The sequence below is a fragment of the Cynocephalus volans genome, chromosome 17 (assembly GCF_027409185.1).
Source record: "Cynocephalus volans isolate mCynVol1 chromosome 17, mCynVol1.pri, whole genome shotgun sequence".
In the NCBI taxonomy this organism is placed as follows: Eukaryota; Metazoa; Chordata; class Mammalia; order Dermoptera; family Cynocephalidae; genus Cynocephalus; species Cynocephalus volans.
The window spans coordinates 41,880,163-41,896,463 of record NC_084476.1 but is presented as its reverse complement, the minus strand read 5'-3'; the positions used below and the strand labels follow the sequence as shown (position 1 = coordinate 41,896,463).

Below are 16,301 nucleotides of genomic sequence, written 5' to 3'. Positions count from 1 at the left end.
AAGGTCGCCACTAAATGGATCACTTAATTATCATACTTTGGTACAATTGGAATTGTTTTGCCAAAGACAAGGCAAATGGGATGAAAAACCTTATGTTCAGTTTTTTATACTTTTACATAATTAGGATTCTTTGAGAGGAGGATCAGGGTCCAAATTAATGGTAAAATAAGGTGGCTCCTCCAAACTATCTGATAAGCCACCTTGTTATCCCCCTTTGTCAGACAGGGAGAATAGAAGAGGATAATGAAATGGAAAATCAATACTTGTTAGAGGCTTTGAGTCCTATGGGACCTGCAATGGCACCTCTTCCTGAGCCACTGTTTGAGACACCTCAACTTCAAATGAGGGCCAGCCCGTGGCTCATTTGGGAGAGTGTGGTGCTGATAACACCAAGGCCAAGGGTTCGGATCCCTATATAGGGATGGCTGGTTAGCTCACTTTGGAGAGCATGGTGCTGACAACCTCAAGTCAAGGGTTAAGATCCCCTTACCGGTCATCTTTAAAACAAAACAAAAAAAAACCCCATCTTCAAATGGTGGCCCCAGAGCTTCCTGATGATGAGTTAGGTGGGGCATTAGCCCCACTCCAATATGATCAGGGCCCTGGAACGGTCTCTCCTTCTAAGACCCAGCAGGGAACCCATTTCGTCCCAGGTGCATTCCCAACCATAGGCGGGCAGGGTGCTCCACTAAACCTTTCAGACCCACTAATTCTTTCCCCACAGGAGCCCCAGGTACAATTGACAGTGGGGAAGAAATCAATTGATTTTCTACTGGAGACTGGAGCCAGTCACTCAGTCTTTAACATTACATTAGCTAAAAGTGCTGAGAAGACAGTTCCCATTATATGGGTTACCGGTAGATCCCAACAAAAGTATTTTCTTCGACGTCTGGAGTGCCATCTGGGGAACATGACATTGAGATACAGCTTTTTGTATGTGCTTCAGTGTCCCATCCATTTGATGGGAAGAAATTTACTATGCAAAGTGACATTTTCTCCTGAGAAACAATATATGCAGATGTGAGTGTTTCCCAAGCAAGCCTTGCAGTTCCAGATTCTCCTTGCTGGAATCGGACCTCCAAAATGTGAACTGTTTCCACCCGAAGTCTGCAATCAAGTGAGTAAAACAGTTTGGGCTAATAGGGTCCCTAGCTGAGCCAAAAATATAACTCCTGTATCTATAGAACTGAAGAGAGGAGCAGGAGTTCCTAGGAAAAAAAAACCAAACCCAAAACTGTTTTCCAGTGTTGCTGGACTGTGTTACCTCAGGGATTTGGAAATTCTCTGGCAATATTTGGCGAGAAGCTAGCTAGAGACTTAAGACGCCTTCAGCTTGATGAAGGAATTTTATTGCAATATGTGGATGATCAGCTTGTTGCTAGCCCTACCTATGACAAATGCTTTTTTTTTTTTTTAAAGATGACCAGTAAGGGGATCTTAACCCTTGACTTGGTGTTGTCAGCACCACGCTCACCCAATGACCTAACCAGCCATCCCTACATGGGATCCGAACCCATGGCTTTGGTGTTATCAGCACCACACTCTCCCAAGTGAGCCATGGGCTGGCCTGTCAAATGCTTAAAGAACACCATTATCACATCTGGATTCCAAATTATAGGCTAATAGTGTGACCCTTATATGAGGCATTAAAGGGGCTAGACACCGAGCCTCTATATCGGACTAAGGAATGCCAGCAGCCATTTGAAACCATAAAGGAAAAATTGATGATGGCTCCTACTTTAGGCCTTCCCAAGCCTTAAAAGGCTTTCAGCCTGTATGTATATGAAAAACAAGGATTTGTACTGGGGATTTTAATACAGTTACTTGGAACTGTGCCCCAACCTGTAGCACACTTCTTTAAACAGCTGGAACAAACTACCAAGGGATGGCCACTTTGTTTAAGGGCTGTAGCTGCCACCTGTGATATGTTACAAGAAGCGGAAAAAATTTACTTTGGGGCAACCTGTTGCGGTGTGTGTGTCCCACCAGGTGCTGACTCTTTTAGAACAAGAGGGAGGTTGCTGGCTTACTGCTGGGCATATGAGCAAATATCAGGCGATTCTTTTGGATAACTCTAATGTAGTCTTACAGACAATCAGCCACCTGAATCCAGCCACCCTGCTGCCCACTGATGGCATAGAGAATGGCCTAATTAATGCAGGACTGCCTTGAAGTTCTGGATGCAGTCTCTTCCAGTGAGCTGGATCTGTTGGACCAACTATTGCTTAACCAAAACTGGGAATTGTTCACCAATGGCAGCAGCTTCATGAAACACAGACAACATCATGCTGGATATGATACGGTGACTTTATCTGAGGTAATAGAGGCCCATGTCCCTCCCAACTGGTATCTCAGCTCAGACAGCAGAGCTGATTGCATTTACATGGGACACAAAGTACAATATAAGGGAATCCATCCTTTTGAGGACTGGAAAATAGATTTCATTCAGATGCCTAAGACAACAGGAAACTTTAAATATGTGCTTGTTATATGATGGATACCTTTTCAGAGTGGGTTGAACCCCACCCAGTAAGAACAGAGAAGGATTCAGATGTTGCCAAAATTTATTTAAAGGAAGTAATACCTAGGTTTGGCCTTCCAAACACAATTGAGAGTGAAAATGGACCAGCCTTTGTTTCAGAAGTCACCCAGAAGGTAAGAAAGACCTTACAGATTAAATGGAAACTACACTCATTGTGGACACCTCAGTCAACAGGTAAGACTGAGAATAGGAACCATACTCTGAAAAGACTATAACAAAACTTTGTCAAGAGAATCATTTAACGTGGGAGGAGGTGTTGCCAATTGCCTTGCTTAGGGTCCAGGTTGCACCTACAAGTGGACTTAAATTGAGTCCTTTCAAGATTGTACATGGGAGACCCTTCCAGGACAGGTTAGGATTACTAGGCCCAGGGATAGAACATGACAATCATATCAAACAGTGTGTACAACAATTATATCAGGGACTAAGCACTCTTCATGAGTTTGCTCTCTCCAGGTTCCCTGTTCCACCTGATGAGATTTTGCACCCTTTCCAGCTGGGAGACAAAGGCTTATTAAAAACCTGGAAAGAACAGGGTCCAGAACACCAGCTAAAAGCAAAACAGCACCAGCCTTTGATATCTCACTAACAACTCATAATGCTTTAAAGCTCGCAGGAGTCAAACAGTGGATATATTATTCCAGAGTAAGGCTTGCTCCTGAAGAAAAAGATGATGTACCCAAGTCTGCCAACTAGTGGGCTTGTGAACCAGTTAAACAAAATTTGTCTGTCTGTTTGAGTTTGAGTAACTAAGTTTGTGCCTTTTGGTCATTAAAGACATGATGACTAAAAAGAAAATAAATTTTTCTTCTGAGTTTCTCCTGGTAAGCTTGAGAAACAGAAAACAGGGATCCAGAACAGTTATAATTGGCTAAGTCTCTGAACAAAATTTATCTACGCACAGAGTTCTGCAAATGTTAAAACAAAAAAACCTGTTAGGAAGAAAATCAAGGTCACTTGGAGATTTTGTTTTTTCTTATACAATTCAGCCAGTCTTAAGTAAATGTAAATATTTGAGAATTTAACCCAAAACTCATTTAAAACTAAAACTGAAGGGAAAAAAAATTTAAAAGTTTTTTTTTTTTTTTTTTTTTAATAAAGATGACCGGCAAGGGGATCTTAACCCTTGACTTGGTGTTGTCAGTACCACGCTCAACCAGTGAGCTAACCGGCCATCCCTATATAGGATCCGAACTCAGGGCCTTGGTGTTCTCAGCACCACACTCTCCTGAGTGAGCCATGGGCCGGCCCTTAAAAAAGTTTTTTTGATAATCAGACTGCTATGAGAAATGTTTTCAGAATTATCTGCCTGGGTTTACTGGTCAAATAGGATTATATTTGTTTCTGCTAGAGATTTTTTAAGTTAAAGTTATGAATCTAGCCTATGACAGAATGACCTTTGATTATGAAATTTTTAGGTAAATGGGGCTAATTTAGTATGTTGATGAAAAAGGAATCAGTATGTAAAAAAGAGAGAGATGTGAAGAAAGCTATGGATATGGAGATGTAGTTGTGGTTAAGAAGGTTAAAAAGAAAAATACTTTTATACAAAAAAGCATCTTATGTAATAAAATTGTCTTAGAGCAAAATGACTAGTTGTTTAGGGAGAGGAAGTATAGGACAAAATAAAAAAAAATCATGGGCCGGCCCTGTGGCTCACTTGGGAGAGTACAGCGCTGGTAGCGCCAATGCTGTGGATTCGGCTCCTGTATGGGGATGATTGGTGCGCTCACTGGCTGAGTGTGGTGTGGACAACACCATGCTCAAATGTCTGAGTAAGTCATAATAATGTTATGTGAAAGGTAAACTTACGGAAGAATTTCGTGTGTGATTAAGTTGGTTATAATTTAAAGGAAATTAGTTAAGTCTTTCTAAAGACTGAACTTTGAGATTAAAAAGACACTGATACAGAACTGAATTTTGCCTATGTTAGAAGAAGGTTTTCTTAAAGTATAGATCATAGTAATAATAAAATTGCAAAGGTTCTGATATTTCTCTAAAGGCATCTGCAATCAGATTCATGGAAAAGACTGTAACAAGTACTCTTAAACACAAGTGTCAAATAACCTTAAGATCAATGGACAGAATAAAAGTTTTTCAAAACTCTAGTAAGCAATCTGATGAGGTTATAGAACTACTAACTAAGATCAAGCAAAGCAAAAATACGTACACAAAGTTAAATATCTGATAAAGATAATGTTTTGTAACTTACATTGTTTGTTTTTACTTAAATGTTTTGTTTTCCAGATTTAAGGAAACTGTCCCTAAGCTTTCTATAACTTACAGCAATTTGGTAAAATGTGTTTTATAAACAAAGATGGAAATACTTGCCTTTTTTTCCTCTTTGATTCCTCCAAAACTTGAAAACTGTTTGTGAGTATCCTTCTGATTTTTATGATAATATGGTTATTTAAATAAATGTAATATGGGATTTCCGGTCAAAATGGTGGAATTGACGGTCCCTAGCGTCACTCTCTCCCACAAATCAACCGATTTAAACTATAAAAACATAACATCAAGTGCATATGGAATGGGGAGACGTCCCGCGGGGGAGGCAGGAGCTCCGCGGAGACCACATGCCCTGCGGGGCCACCATCGCACGATCCGGCAGATAGGCTTCACCGCAGGCACCCAGCTCCATTCCCAGCCCGGCCTACTGGACTTGGAGAAGGGAGACGTCCGGCAGGGGAGGCGGGAACTCCACAGGGACCACACTGCTGCCGCACGATCCAGCAGCCCAGCCCAAAGTGTACGGAGCACAGAGATGTCCAGCATGGGAGTTAGAAGCTCCGTAGAATCCACACACCCTCTGGGGGTGCCACCGCCGTGCGATCCAGCAGCAGGTAGGCTTCACTGCCACCACCCGGTTCCATCCCAAGCCCGGCCTAGTGCACACAAAGCAGGGAGACATCTTGCAGGGGAAGGGGAAGCTCTGCAGAGACCACATGCTCTGCGGTGCCTCAGCGCATCCCAGCAGCCCAGGCCAGAGCACACGGAACAGGGAGAAGTCCAGCACAGGAGGTGGAAGCTCAGCAGAGACCACACACCCTGCAGTACCGCCCTGTGATCCAGCAGCCCGGCAGAGTGCAACCTGACCAGAGAGGTGGCTCCCCAGAGAGGCCCAAGACCCGAGGCAACCACGCACGCAAGGCACTAGTGGCCAACTGAGCAGTCACTGAGGTAGCCATACCAAATTGGCAACCACAGCAACATCTTAGTCAGTCAATAGTGTCAAACCTGTGAAACCCCCTGCCACAATGAATAAACATCAAAGAAAAGATACCAGAAATACAAAAAATCAAGAAAGTACACCACCAAAGGATAATAACTCTCAAGCTCTAGATCCTATAGAACAAGAAGCCCTTGAAATGACTGACAAGGAATTTCGAGTGATAATTCTAAGGAAACTGAATGAGATACAAGAAAACTCAGCTAGACATCATGATGAAATGAGGAAAAGTATACAGGACCTGAAAGAGGAAATGTACAAGGAAATTGATGTCCTGAAAAAAAATGTAGCAGAACTTGCTGAACTGAAGAAGTTATTCAGCGAAATAAAAAACACAACGGAGAGATTAACCAGCAGGCTTGTGGAAGTTGAAGAGAGAACCTCTGAATTTGAAGATGGGTTGTTTGAAATAACACAAGCAGACACACACAAAAAGAAAAAAGAATCAAAGGCATTGAAGAAAATCTGAGAGAGATATCAGACAACCTTAAGCGCTCAAATATCTGAGTCATGGGTATCCCAGAAGGGGAGGAAAATGGAGATTGCATTGAAAACATATTAAACAATAAAAAAAAAAAAAAAAAGAAAGAAAGAAAACATATTAAACAAAATAGTGGCAGAAAACTTCCCAGGTATAGGAAAAATCACAGATCTTCAGATCCAGGAAGCTCAACGATCTCCAAACGTATTCAACCCAAAAAGGTCTTCTCCAAGGCATGTTATAGTCAAATTGGCAAAAGTCAAAGACAAAGAGAGAATCTTAAAAGCTGCAAGAGAGAAGCGTCAAATCACCTATAAGGGAGCCCCAATCAGGCTAACATCAGACTTTTCATCACAAACCCTAAAAGCCAGAAAGGAATGGGATGATATATTCAAAATACTAAAAGACAGAGATTGCCAGCCAAGAATACTCTACCCTGCAATGCTGTCCTTCTGAAATGAAGGGAAATAGTATATTTCTCGGACAAACAAAAACTGTGAGAGTTCAACACCACACGACCACCCTTATAAGAAATTCTCAAGGGAGTACTGGGTTTGGTTCCTGAAAAATAACTACCACTGCCATAAAAACCCAAGAAAAGGGCCGGCCTGTGGCTCACTCGGGAGAGTGCGGTGCTGATAACACCAAGGCCCCGGGTTCGGATCCCATATATGGATGGCCGGTTCGCTCACTGGCTGAGCGTGGTGCTGACAACACCAAGTCAAGGGTTAAGATCCCCTTACCGGTCATCTTTTTAAAAAAAAAAAAAAAAACCCAAGAAAAATCAAAACCCACTAGTATAATTAAAAAGAGCATTCATAAAGAGAAAACAAACAAACAAAAAGGCTATCTACAACCTAAGGAACCAAAAAAACACAGAAAACCAACAGTAAATCAGAAAGCAAGGAACAAAAGACACCTAAGACAACCAAACAATAATCAATAAAATGCTAGGAATAAATCAACACCTTTCAATAACAACTCTTAATGTAAAAGGCTTAAATTCCCCAATCAAAAGACAAAGACTGGCTGACTGGATTAAAAAGGAGGACCCAACTATATGCTGCCTACAAGAGACCCACCTCACCCATAAAGATTCACATACACTGAGAGTGAAAGGATTGAAAAAGATTTACCATGCAAACAGAAAAGAAAAACGAGCTGGAGTAGCTATTCTCATATCTGACAAAATAGACTTTAAACTAAAAACCATAAAAAGAGACAATGAGGGACACTACTTAATGATAAAAGGACTGATCCATCAAGAAGACATAACAATCATAAATATGTAGGCACCCAATGTTGGAGCAGCCAGATTTATAAAACAAACTCTATTAGACCTAAAGAAGGAAATAGACACTAATAACATAACAGCAGGGGACCTGAACACCCCACTGCCAATATTGGACAGATCATCTAGGCAAAGAATCAGCAGAGAAACACAAGATCTTAACAATACTCGAGACCAATTGGACTTGGCAGATATCTACAGAACATTCCATCCAACAACCTCAGAATATTCATTCTTCTCATCAGCACATGGATCATTCTCCAGGATAGATCACATATTAGGTCACAAATCAAGTCTCAACAAATTCAAAAAAATTGGAATTATCCCATGTATTTTCTCAGACCACAATGGATTAAAACTAGAAATCAATAACAAATGAAACTCTGGAAACTATACAAACACATGGAAATTAAACAGCATTCTACTTAATGACATATGGGTCCAAGAAGAAATCAAGCAGGAAATCAAAAAATTTATTGAAACTAATGAAAATAATGATACATCATACCAAAACCTGTGGGATACGGCAAAAGCAGTACTAAGGGGGAAATTTATTGCATTAAATGCTCACCTCAGAAGAATGGAAAGATGGCAAGTGAACAACCTAACACTTCACCTTAAAGAACTATAAAAACAAGAACAATCCAAACCTAAAGTTAGCAGACGGAAAGAAATCATTAAGATCAGAGCAGAACTTAATGAAATTGAAACCCAAAAAACAATACAAAAGATCAATGAATCAAAAAGTTGGTTTTTTGAAAAGATAAATAAAATTGACAAACCATTAGCATGGCTAACAAAAAAAAAAAGAGGAGAGAAGATTCAAATAACAATAATTAGAAATGAAAAAGGTGATATTACAACTGATTCATCTGAAATACAGGGAATCATTTGAGACTACTATAAACAAGTATACGCCAACAAATTTGAAAATCTGGAGGAAATGGATAAATTTCTGGACACACACAAGCTCCCAAAACTAAGCCATGAAGACATAGAAAACCTGAACAGACCAATAACAATAAAGAAGATTGAAGCTGTTATCAGAAGGCTCGCAACAAAGAAAAGCCCAGGACCAGATGGATTCATAGCAGAATTTTACCAAACATTCAAAGAGGAATTGACACCGATTCTTTACAAACTATTCCAAAAGATTGAAACAGACGCAAATCTCCCAAACTCATTCTATGAAGCAAACATCATCCTGATACCAAAACCAGGTAAAGATATAACCATAAAAGAAAACTACAGGCCGATATCCTTGATGAATATAGATGCAAAAATCCTCACTAAAATACTTGCAAACAGAATACGGCAACACATACATAAAATTATTCACCACGATCAAGTGGGATTCATCCCAGGGATGCAAGGTTGGTTCAACATAGGCAAATCAATAAATGTGATACACCATATTAATAAAGTCAAGCACAAGGACCATATGATCATCTCTATAGATGCTGAAAAAGCATTTGATAAAATTCAGCACTCATTCATGAAAAAAGACCCTCTATAAGTTAGGTATAGAGGGAAAGTATCTCAACATAATTAAAGCCATATATGCCAAACCCACAGCCAATATCATCCTGAATGGGGAAAAGCTGAAAGCTTTTCCTTTAAGAACAGGAACTAGACAAGGATGCCCACTCTCACCACTCCTATTCAACATAGTGTTGGAAGTACTAGCCAGAGCAATCAGAGAAGAGAAGGAAATAAAGGGCATCCAGATTGGAAAAGATGAAGTCAAATTGTCCCTGTTTGCAGATGACACGATCCTATATATCGAACAGCCTAAAGCCTCTACAAAAAAACTCTTGGAGTTGATAAATGATTTCAGCACAGTAGCAGGATACAAAATCAACACACAAAAATCAGTAGCATTTCTATTCTCCAATAGTGAACATGCAGAAAGAGAAATCAAGAAAGCCTGCCCATTTACAATAGCCACCAAAAAAATAAAATACTTAGGAACTGAGTTAACCAGGGATGTGAAAAATCTCTATAATGAGAACTGTAAACCACTGCTGAGAGAAATTAGAGAGGATACAAGGAGATGGAAAGATATCCCATGCTCTTGGATTGGAAGAATCAACATAGTGAAAATGTCCATACTACCCAAAGTGATATACAAATTCCATGCAATCCCCATCAAAATTCCAAAGACATTTTTTTCAGAAATGGAAAGAACTATCCAGACATTTATATGGAATAAGAAAAGAACACGCATAGCCAAAGCAACACTGAGCAAAAAAAAATGAAGCTGGAGGCAGAACACTACCTGACTTTAAACTATACTACAAAGCTATAATAACCAAAACAGTATGGTACTGGCATAAATAGAATAGAGAATACAGAAATCAACCCACACACCTACAGCCATCTGATCTTTGACAAAGGCACCAAGCCTATACACTGGGGAAGAGACTGCCTCTTTAGCAAATGGTGCTGGGAGAACTGGATATCAATATGCAGGAGAATGAGACTAGACCCATACTTTTCACCATACAGTAAAGTCAACTTAAAATGGATTAAAGAATTAAATATACACCCTGAAACAATAAAACTTCTTAAAGAAATCATAGGAGAAATACTTCAGGAATTAGGACTAGGTACAGACTTCATGAATATGACCCCAAAAGCATGGGCAACCAAAGGAAAAATAAACAAATGGGATTATATCAAACTAAAGAGCTCCTGCACAGCAAAAGAAACTATTAAAAGATTTAAAAGACAACCAACAGAGTGGGAGAAAATATTTGCAAAATATACATCTGACAAAGGATTAATATCCAGAATATACGGGCCGAGCCTGTGGCGCACTTGGTAGAGTGCTGCGCTGAAGCGCGGCGACGCTCCCGCCGCGGGTTCGGATCCTGTATAGGACTGACCGGTGCACTCACTGGCTGAGTGCCGGTCACGAAAAAAACGACAAAAAAAAAAAAAAAAAAATATCCAGAATATACAAGGAACTCAAACAACTTTACAAGAAGAAAACAAGCAACCCAATTAAAAAATGGGCAAAAGAGCTAAGTAGGTATTTCTCTAAGGAAGATATACAAATGGCCAACAGACATATGAAAAAATGCTCCACATCACTCAGCATCCGGAAAATGCAAATCAAAACTACACTGAGATGCCATCTCACCCCAGTTAGGATCGCTAAAATCCAAAAGACTCTGAACGATAAATGCTGGCAAGGTTGTGGAGAAAAAGGAACTCTCATCCATTGTTGGTGGGACTGCAAAATGGTGCAGCCTCTATGGAAAATGGTATGGAGGTTCCTCAAACAGTTGCAGATAGATCTACCATATGACCCAGCAATCCCACTGCTGGGAATATACCCAGAGGAATGGAAATCATCAAGTCGAATTATGGGATGAATGGATATGGAAAATGTGGTATATCTACACAATGGAATACTACTCTGGTATAAGAACGAATGAAATACTGCCATTTGCAACAACATGGATGGACCTTGAGAGAATTATATTAAGTGAAACAAGTCAGACACAGAAAGAGAAATACCACATGTTCTCACTTATTGGTGGGAGCTAAAAATAAATAAATAAACTCACACACACACACACACACACACACACACACACACACACACACACACACAGAAAAAAAAAAAAAACCAGGGGAGGGAGAAGACATAACAACTACAGTTCCTATAGTTGATATGACAAGCAAACAGAAAGGACATTGTTGGGTGGGAGGGAGGATAGGGAGGAGGGAGGGAGATTTTGGTAATGGGCCACAATAATCAACCACATTGTATATCGACAAAATAAAATGAAAAAAAAAAAAGAAAAAAAAAATGTAAAAAGAATTTGCTCTCTCTTTATAACAGGATACAATTGGAAAGGTTTATTATAAAATAGCATGTCTCTTCTAAGTTCCTGACCTCACTTTGTGTTGCCCTAATTTGCCCTAATTGCTTTCATCTTCCCCCAACGTGGGGCATGTCTACCTGGGAATGAGTCTTCCCAGCACTGAGGCATCCATACAAAGAAAAGTGAAACCTTTTTAATCAGGAAATTTATCATCAATGCTTTTACGAGGAATGCTTTGATCAAAAAGGGGGAAATAATATCTTGTCTACAAAAGTAGTGCTCTAAAGTTTCACGGCCTTGAAGGGGGTGCTCATGACTTGGATGAGACATCCTGTTCCTAAAAGATTCATGTAAGTTCTTAAAAGTCTTGATGTACTAATTAATGTATAGCTTGCTAACTGTGGTTAAGCTACCTGCTGTCAATCAACTGTTAAGATGATAAATAAGCAAATGCCCTTGGACCCTCCACCACTCCAGCTGGGCACCAAAAGCTATGTCCCCATCATGTCAAATAGTTCCATTCCACATTAACCCCTACTGCACCCTGAAAACAGCTTGAAGCAGTCAGATGAGTTGGCGGCCCATTCCATAGAAATGGGAGGAACTATTGACAGGGGGAATTATTGTAGTGAGCAGGACTGAAGCCATGTTGGGACCTAAAGCTGCCTGGGCTGCAGAGGGGGGGAGGATTTTTAAAAGGACAGTTTTTTTCTCTCCACTCTTGCTCTCCATCCCCTGACTTTCTTATCTCGCTAAGTAGGAAAACAAGGCCGAGAAGCTAATTAGTACTTTGCAAAGCTAACAGTTCTTTGAGATTTGTATTGTTTTGAGAAATGATCAAGGCCAAACGACCGGGAAGCTGACCTTGGGCACTAGCCAAGTACACCGGGGCAAACCAAAATCTTGCAGGGTCCTGAGAAAACAGCGAAGATGAGAACAGAAACCAGATGAGGCCTTGGCGAGACCTTGTATCTGGCTCACAGACATGGATCCCTCCTCGTAACTCACATCTCCTGCTCTCCTGCTTTTCACCTCCCACATTCCATTCCCTCAGCTCTTCCTTTAAAAACCCCTCAGTAAAGACTATACTTTCAGGGATCATTTCTATAGTTTGTAAAAACCCCTCAGTAAAGGTAAATCTTTGAGATGGGGTAGCCTACCATCTCCTTCAGCTGAATATATCTGCTTTTCTAACACCAACCAATTGACTTCTGAGTTTTTTTCTTTCCTTTTCAAAGGGGCAGGACCTGAGTTCGGTAACAAAGGGTTAAGATCCCCTTACCAGTCATCTTTTAAGAAAGAAAAAAAAAAAAAAAGTGGATCCTAACCCAGTCAAGCTGGTAGTCTGCAACTTGTGAGAAACCCTGAAGCAGAGGACCCAGTTAAGCCATTCCCAGATTCCTAACAGAAACTGTGAGATAATCAATGTTGTTATAAGCTGATACGTTTTGGTTTAATATGTTACACAACAATAGGTAATACACCAAGTGAATTTGATTGGCTCCAAAGTTCATGCTCTTTACAATTTTATTAGGTTGTTTCTGACTATTTTTTTAACCTATTAGGTTGTTTCTCACTATTTTATTTTTTTTAAAACCTATTTTTATTAGGTTGTTTCACTATTTTATACTGTTTAAGTGCAGAGTAAATTTCCATACTTCACTGGATGGCCTGTGCCTCCCTCAGGAGAATCCCTGGTTCTATAAGAGCTCTGTTTGTTGTCTCTAAACTCAGTCCCAGATTCTAGAAGTTCAACTCCTATTAGTCCCTTCTAGGCAATAAGCCAGATATTCCAACCCCCAGCAGCCCAGGGAACATCCACTGTATTTGGGATCAGACACTTCGGTTGACTAGGCTGCCTGAGTTACCCTACTCAAAATTTTCCTCCAGGTATTCCTGCAAATTTGGATAAATACTGGGAAGATCAAGTCTTTTCCTTTCCTTCTCCAGGCTCCTAGCTATAACGCTTGAAATGGAATAAATGCTATGAGAGAGTGACATTGAGAGGAATTATATGGCAGCTAGGTTTGCTTTTGGATGGCTGTATTGCTAGGCTAGGAATCCTTTTGATGAAGCCAATTATCAGGCTAGGGCCCACAGACCCTTCAAACCCGTTGTACAGACTAGGTCACAGACCCCCTCACATGCCTGGCTGGGTCACCAAACCCCTCACACGCAGGTCCACGAGCTAGGTAATTCGGAAAGATTCCAGGACCTGTTGGCAGAGGACACGAGCTCCATCCTCAGCTTCCTCAGCAGCAGCAGCGGCCTCCCGGAGCACCCTGGGGGCCCCAGCAGCAATAGCTTGCAGCAGTAGTGGCCTCCCCTTGGCACTGCCCCCCCGACTAGGGGGGGGTGTCCCAGTGGCAAGGGGCCCTATGGATCAAGAACTACTCGTCCTTTATACTTAAGTCCGATAACCAAGGACACCTCGGTGCACATGCACAATTATATTAGACAATAACCAAGGAACACCTGGGTGCACGTGCATATTTACATCAAATACTCAACAAGATTCTGAACATCTGAGGGGCCCTGACCATTTTCCTATATTTTCCCTACAAGGGCAAAGACCCTGTTAGACAAACCATCCCTGTGTCTGGCAGGCAGAATCTTATGGAGGCCAAGAGCTTGCAAACATTGAAACCTGTACTAGCTAATGAGGCCTTAGGAAGCACCTAGTTTACTAGTGCTCAACCCTGGCAGCACATTAGAATCATCTGTTGAGCTTTAAAACTTATAAGATCCCAAGCTCTACTCTGAACCGATTAAATCATAATTTTGGTAGTCGGGCTGGTAGTGGATCATTATGTTCTACCAAGGGTCTTCAAAAAGTTCACGGAAAAACTTTTTGAAGTATCTTCATAGATTTTCCTGCTTTCTGCTGTGGTCTTTTTCATTTCCTCACGTATGCATGTATCATCTTGCCAGAAGTCCTCTGTTTAAAATGCCCCTTTCTTCTCCATCCTTCATTCAGTAAATATTTACGTAGTGATTACTATATCCTAGACAATATTGCAGGCATTAGAGATACAATGACAACCATGAAGAAAGGTCTAGACGAGAACCGAGGTCTACAGACCTCATACTTTATGCTCACTCGGTTTTTTTGTTTTTTGTTTTTTTTTTTTGCCCTAATTGTTAATTAAAACTTACTTTGCGGCTGGCCGGTTTGCTCAGTTGGTTAGAGCGCAGCCTTAGAACCCCAAAGTCACAGATTCGGATCCCCGTAGGGGCCAGCCACCAAAAAAGCTTACTTTGCAGTGTGGTACGACCTTATTACAGGCAAGTGCGCTGTCAGGTATAAGGACTCTAAGTCTAATGGAAATTCTTCAATGAAAAGAATGTGTTCAAGGACCAGCCCGTGGCTCACTTGGGAGAGTGTGGTGCTGATAACACCAAGGCCACGGGTTCGGATCCCTATATAGGGATGGCCGGTTAGCTCACTTTGGAGAGCGTGGTGCTCACAACACCAAGTAAAGGGTTAAGATCCCTTTACGGATCATCTTTAAAAAAAAAAAAAAATGTTCAATGAAAAGAATGTGTTCCTCGGTGGAAGCCCCGCCCACGCGAGAGCAGCAGAGGGCTTCAATTCCCGCTAAACTTACTTGAGGGGAAGCCCGGCCCCTCCCCTTCCCGCCTTAAGCCTTATAAGTGGGCGGAGTTGCATCCAGCCTGGCACGTAAGGGAAGCGGAAGGAGACCCCGCCTCCTACGTGCACGTGGGGGGGCGTGATCGGTGGACTGGGCGTGAGTTGATTGGCTGATAGGCGGGGCTTCAGGAGTTGGCCCCGCCCAGGCGCTCGCCTGGATCCGGGTTGAGTGACGGGAGGGACTGCCAGCCGCTCGTGCCTCCCACAGCGATGGCGCCGCGGTGCCGCACCCAGTCGCCCGCCTGCTGGCAGGTACTCACCGCTATCCCGAGCTCGCTCAGACGGTGAGAATTGGTGCGGGTCCGAGGGATCGGCGGGACGCTGCCCGCGACGGGAACCATGAGGAGCGGCCAGACCCGGTAGTGAGAGCAGCCGCGGCACCTGTTGAGAGAAAAGAAGCGGCCCGGTGCGGCGGCGAGGGTGGGGCGCGGCGGAGGCTCGCCCGCGCCTCGGCCATGTCACTGCTCTGCGTGCGCGGTGAGTGCGCGGACTGGCGTGACGAGGCGGAGGGGGTCGTGGAGGGGTCCCCACACGCTTCCAGTAGGTCCGGTTACCAGCTCTCCCAAACTTCACTTTCCGTCCGTGTCTTGGGGGACGATTATGTTAACAATCATTTTAAAACATCTGAAGAGTTCTTTCCACTCTTGTTTTTCCCCACGCTCCTGCAAGGTACTGTTATCTCTCCATTCCGGTAACCATGTGACAGTGTTGTTGGCTAGCAGACCTAGACCCTATAGTGACTGAGGTTCTCCTCTAGTGAGAGTAGGAGACAGCGGATAGTTGGTGCCTGTCAGTTGTGGGCAGCCTTCCATTCTTTTCTTTCTTTACACCATAAAACTACAGTCTGCTTAGTAGCAGATTCTTTTTATCACTCTTTCAACGCTTTAGTGGTACAGCTGTCACATCCCTTCTTCAAGCGCATTTCTTGGCTTGCACTTCTATTGCTTGTCTTGTTTCCCGCTCCTTGCCTGAACCCTAGCCTGTAGCCTAGGCTAAGATTATCCTCAAATTCCGTTTAGAAGGGTGTGTTGACTTCTCTCCTTTCGAAGCAGAGCATAAGAGGTCTGATTTATTTTATTTTCCATTACAATAATTCGAGGTGAAGGGCCTTTATTACGTTTTCCCCGGAGGACACTTGACCTGTCTAAGAAGATATCCTAAAGCAAGAGCTTTGTTTGGGGTTTAAGATGAGGCACAGTGAACGGATTAAGCTCCATATGGGTAAAGACTGTTTATTTGTTTTTGTATTCCCACTGTCTGACATAGAAGC

General features: G+C 42.1%; 1 protein-coding gene across 3 annotated transcripts in view; it reads left to right on the top strand.

Moving 5' to 3' along the window:
* Positions 1-15,291: 15,291 nt before the first annotated feature.
* The window catches only part of UNC13B (unc-13 homolog B), a 228,380-nt gene continuing 227,370 nt past the window's right edge, over positions 15,292-16,301 (top strand). For all 3 annotated transcript variants that reach the window (XM_063081612.1, XM_063081611.1, XM_063081610.1), the window contains exon 1: positions 15,292-15,508. In XM_063081612.1, coding sequence (XP_062937682.1) covers positions 15,487-15,508 — 22 coding nt within the window. In that variant the 5' untranslated portion in view covers positions 15,292-15,486. The remainder of the gene's footprint in view (positions 15,509-16,301) is intronic.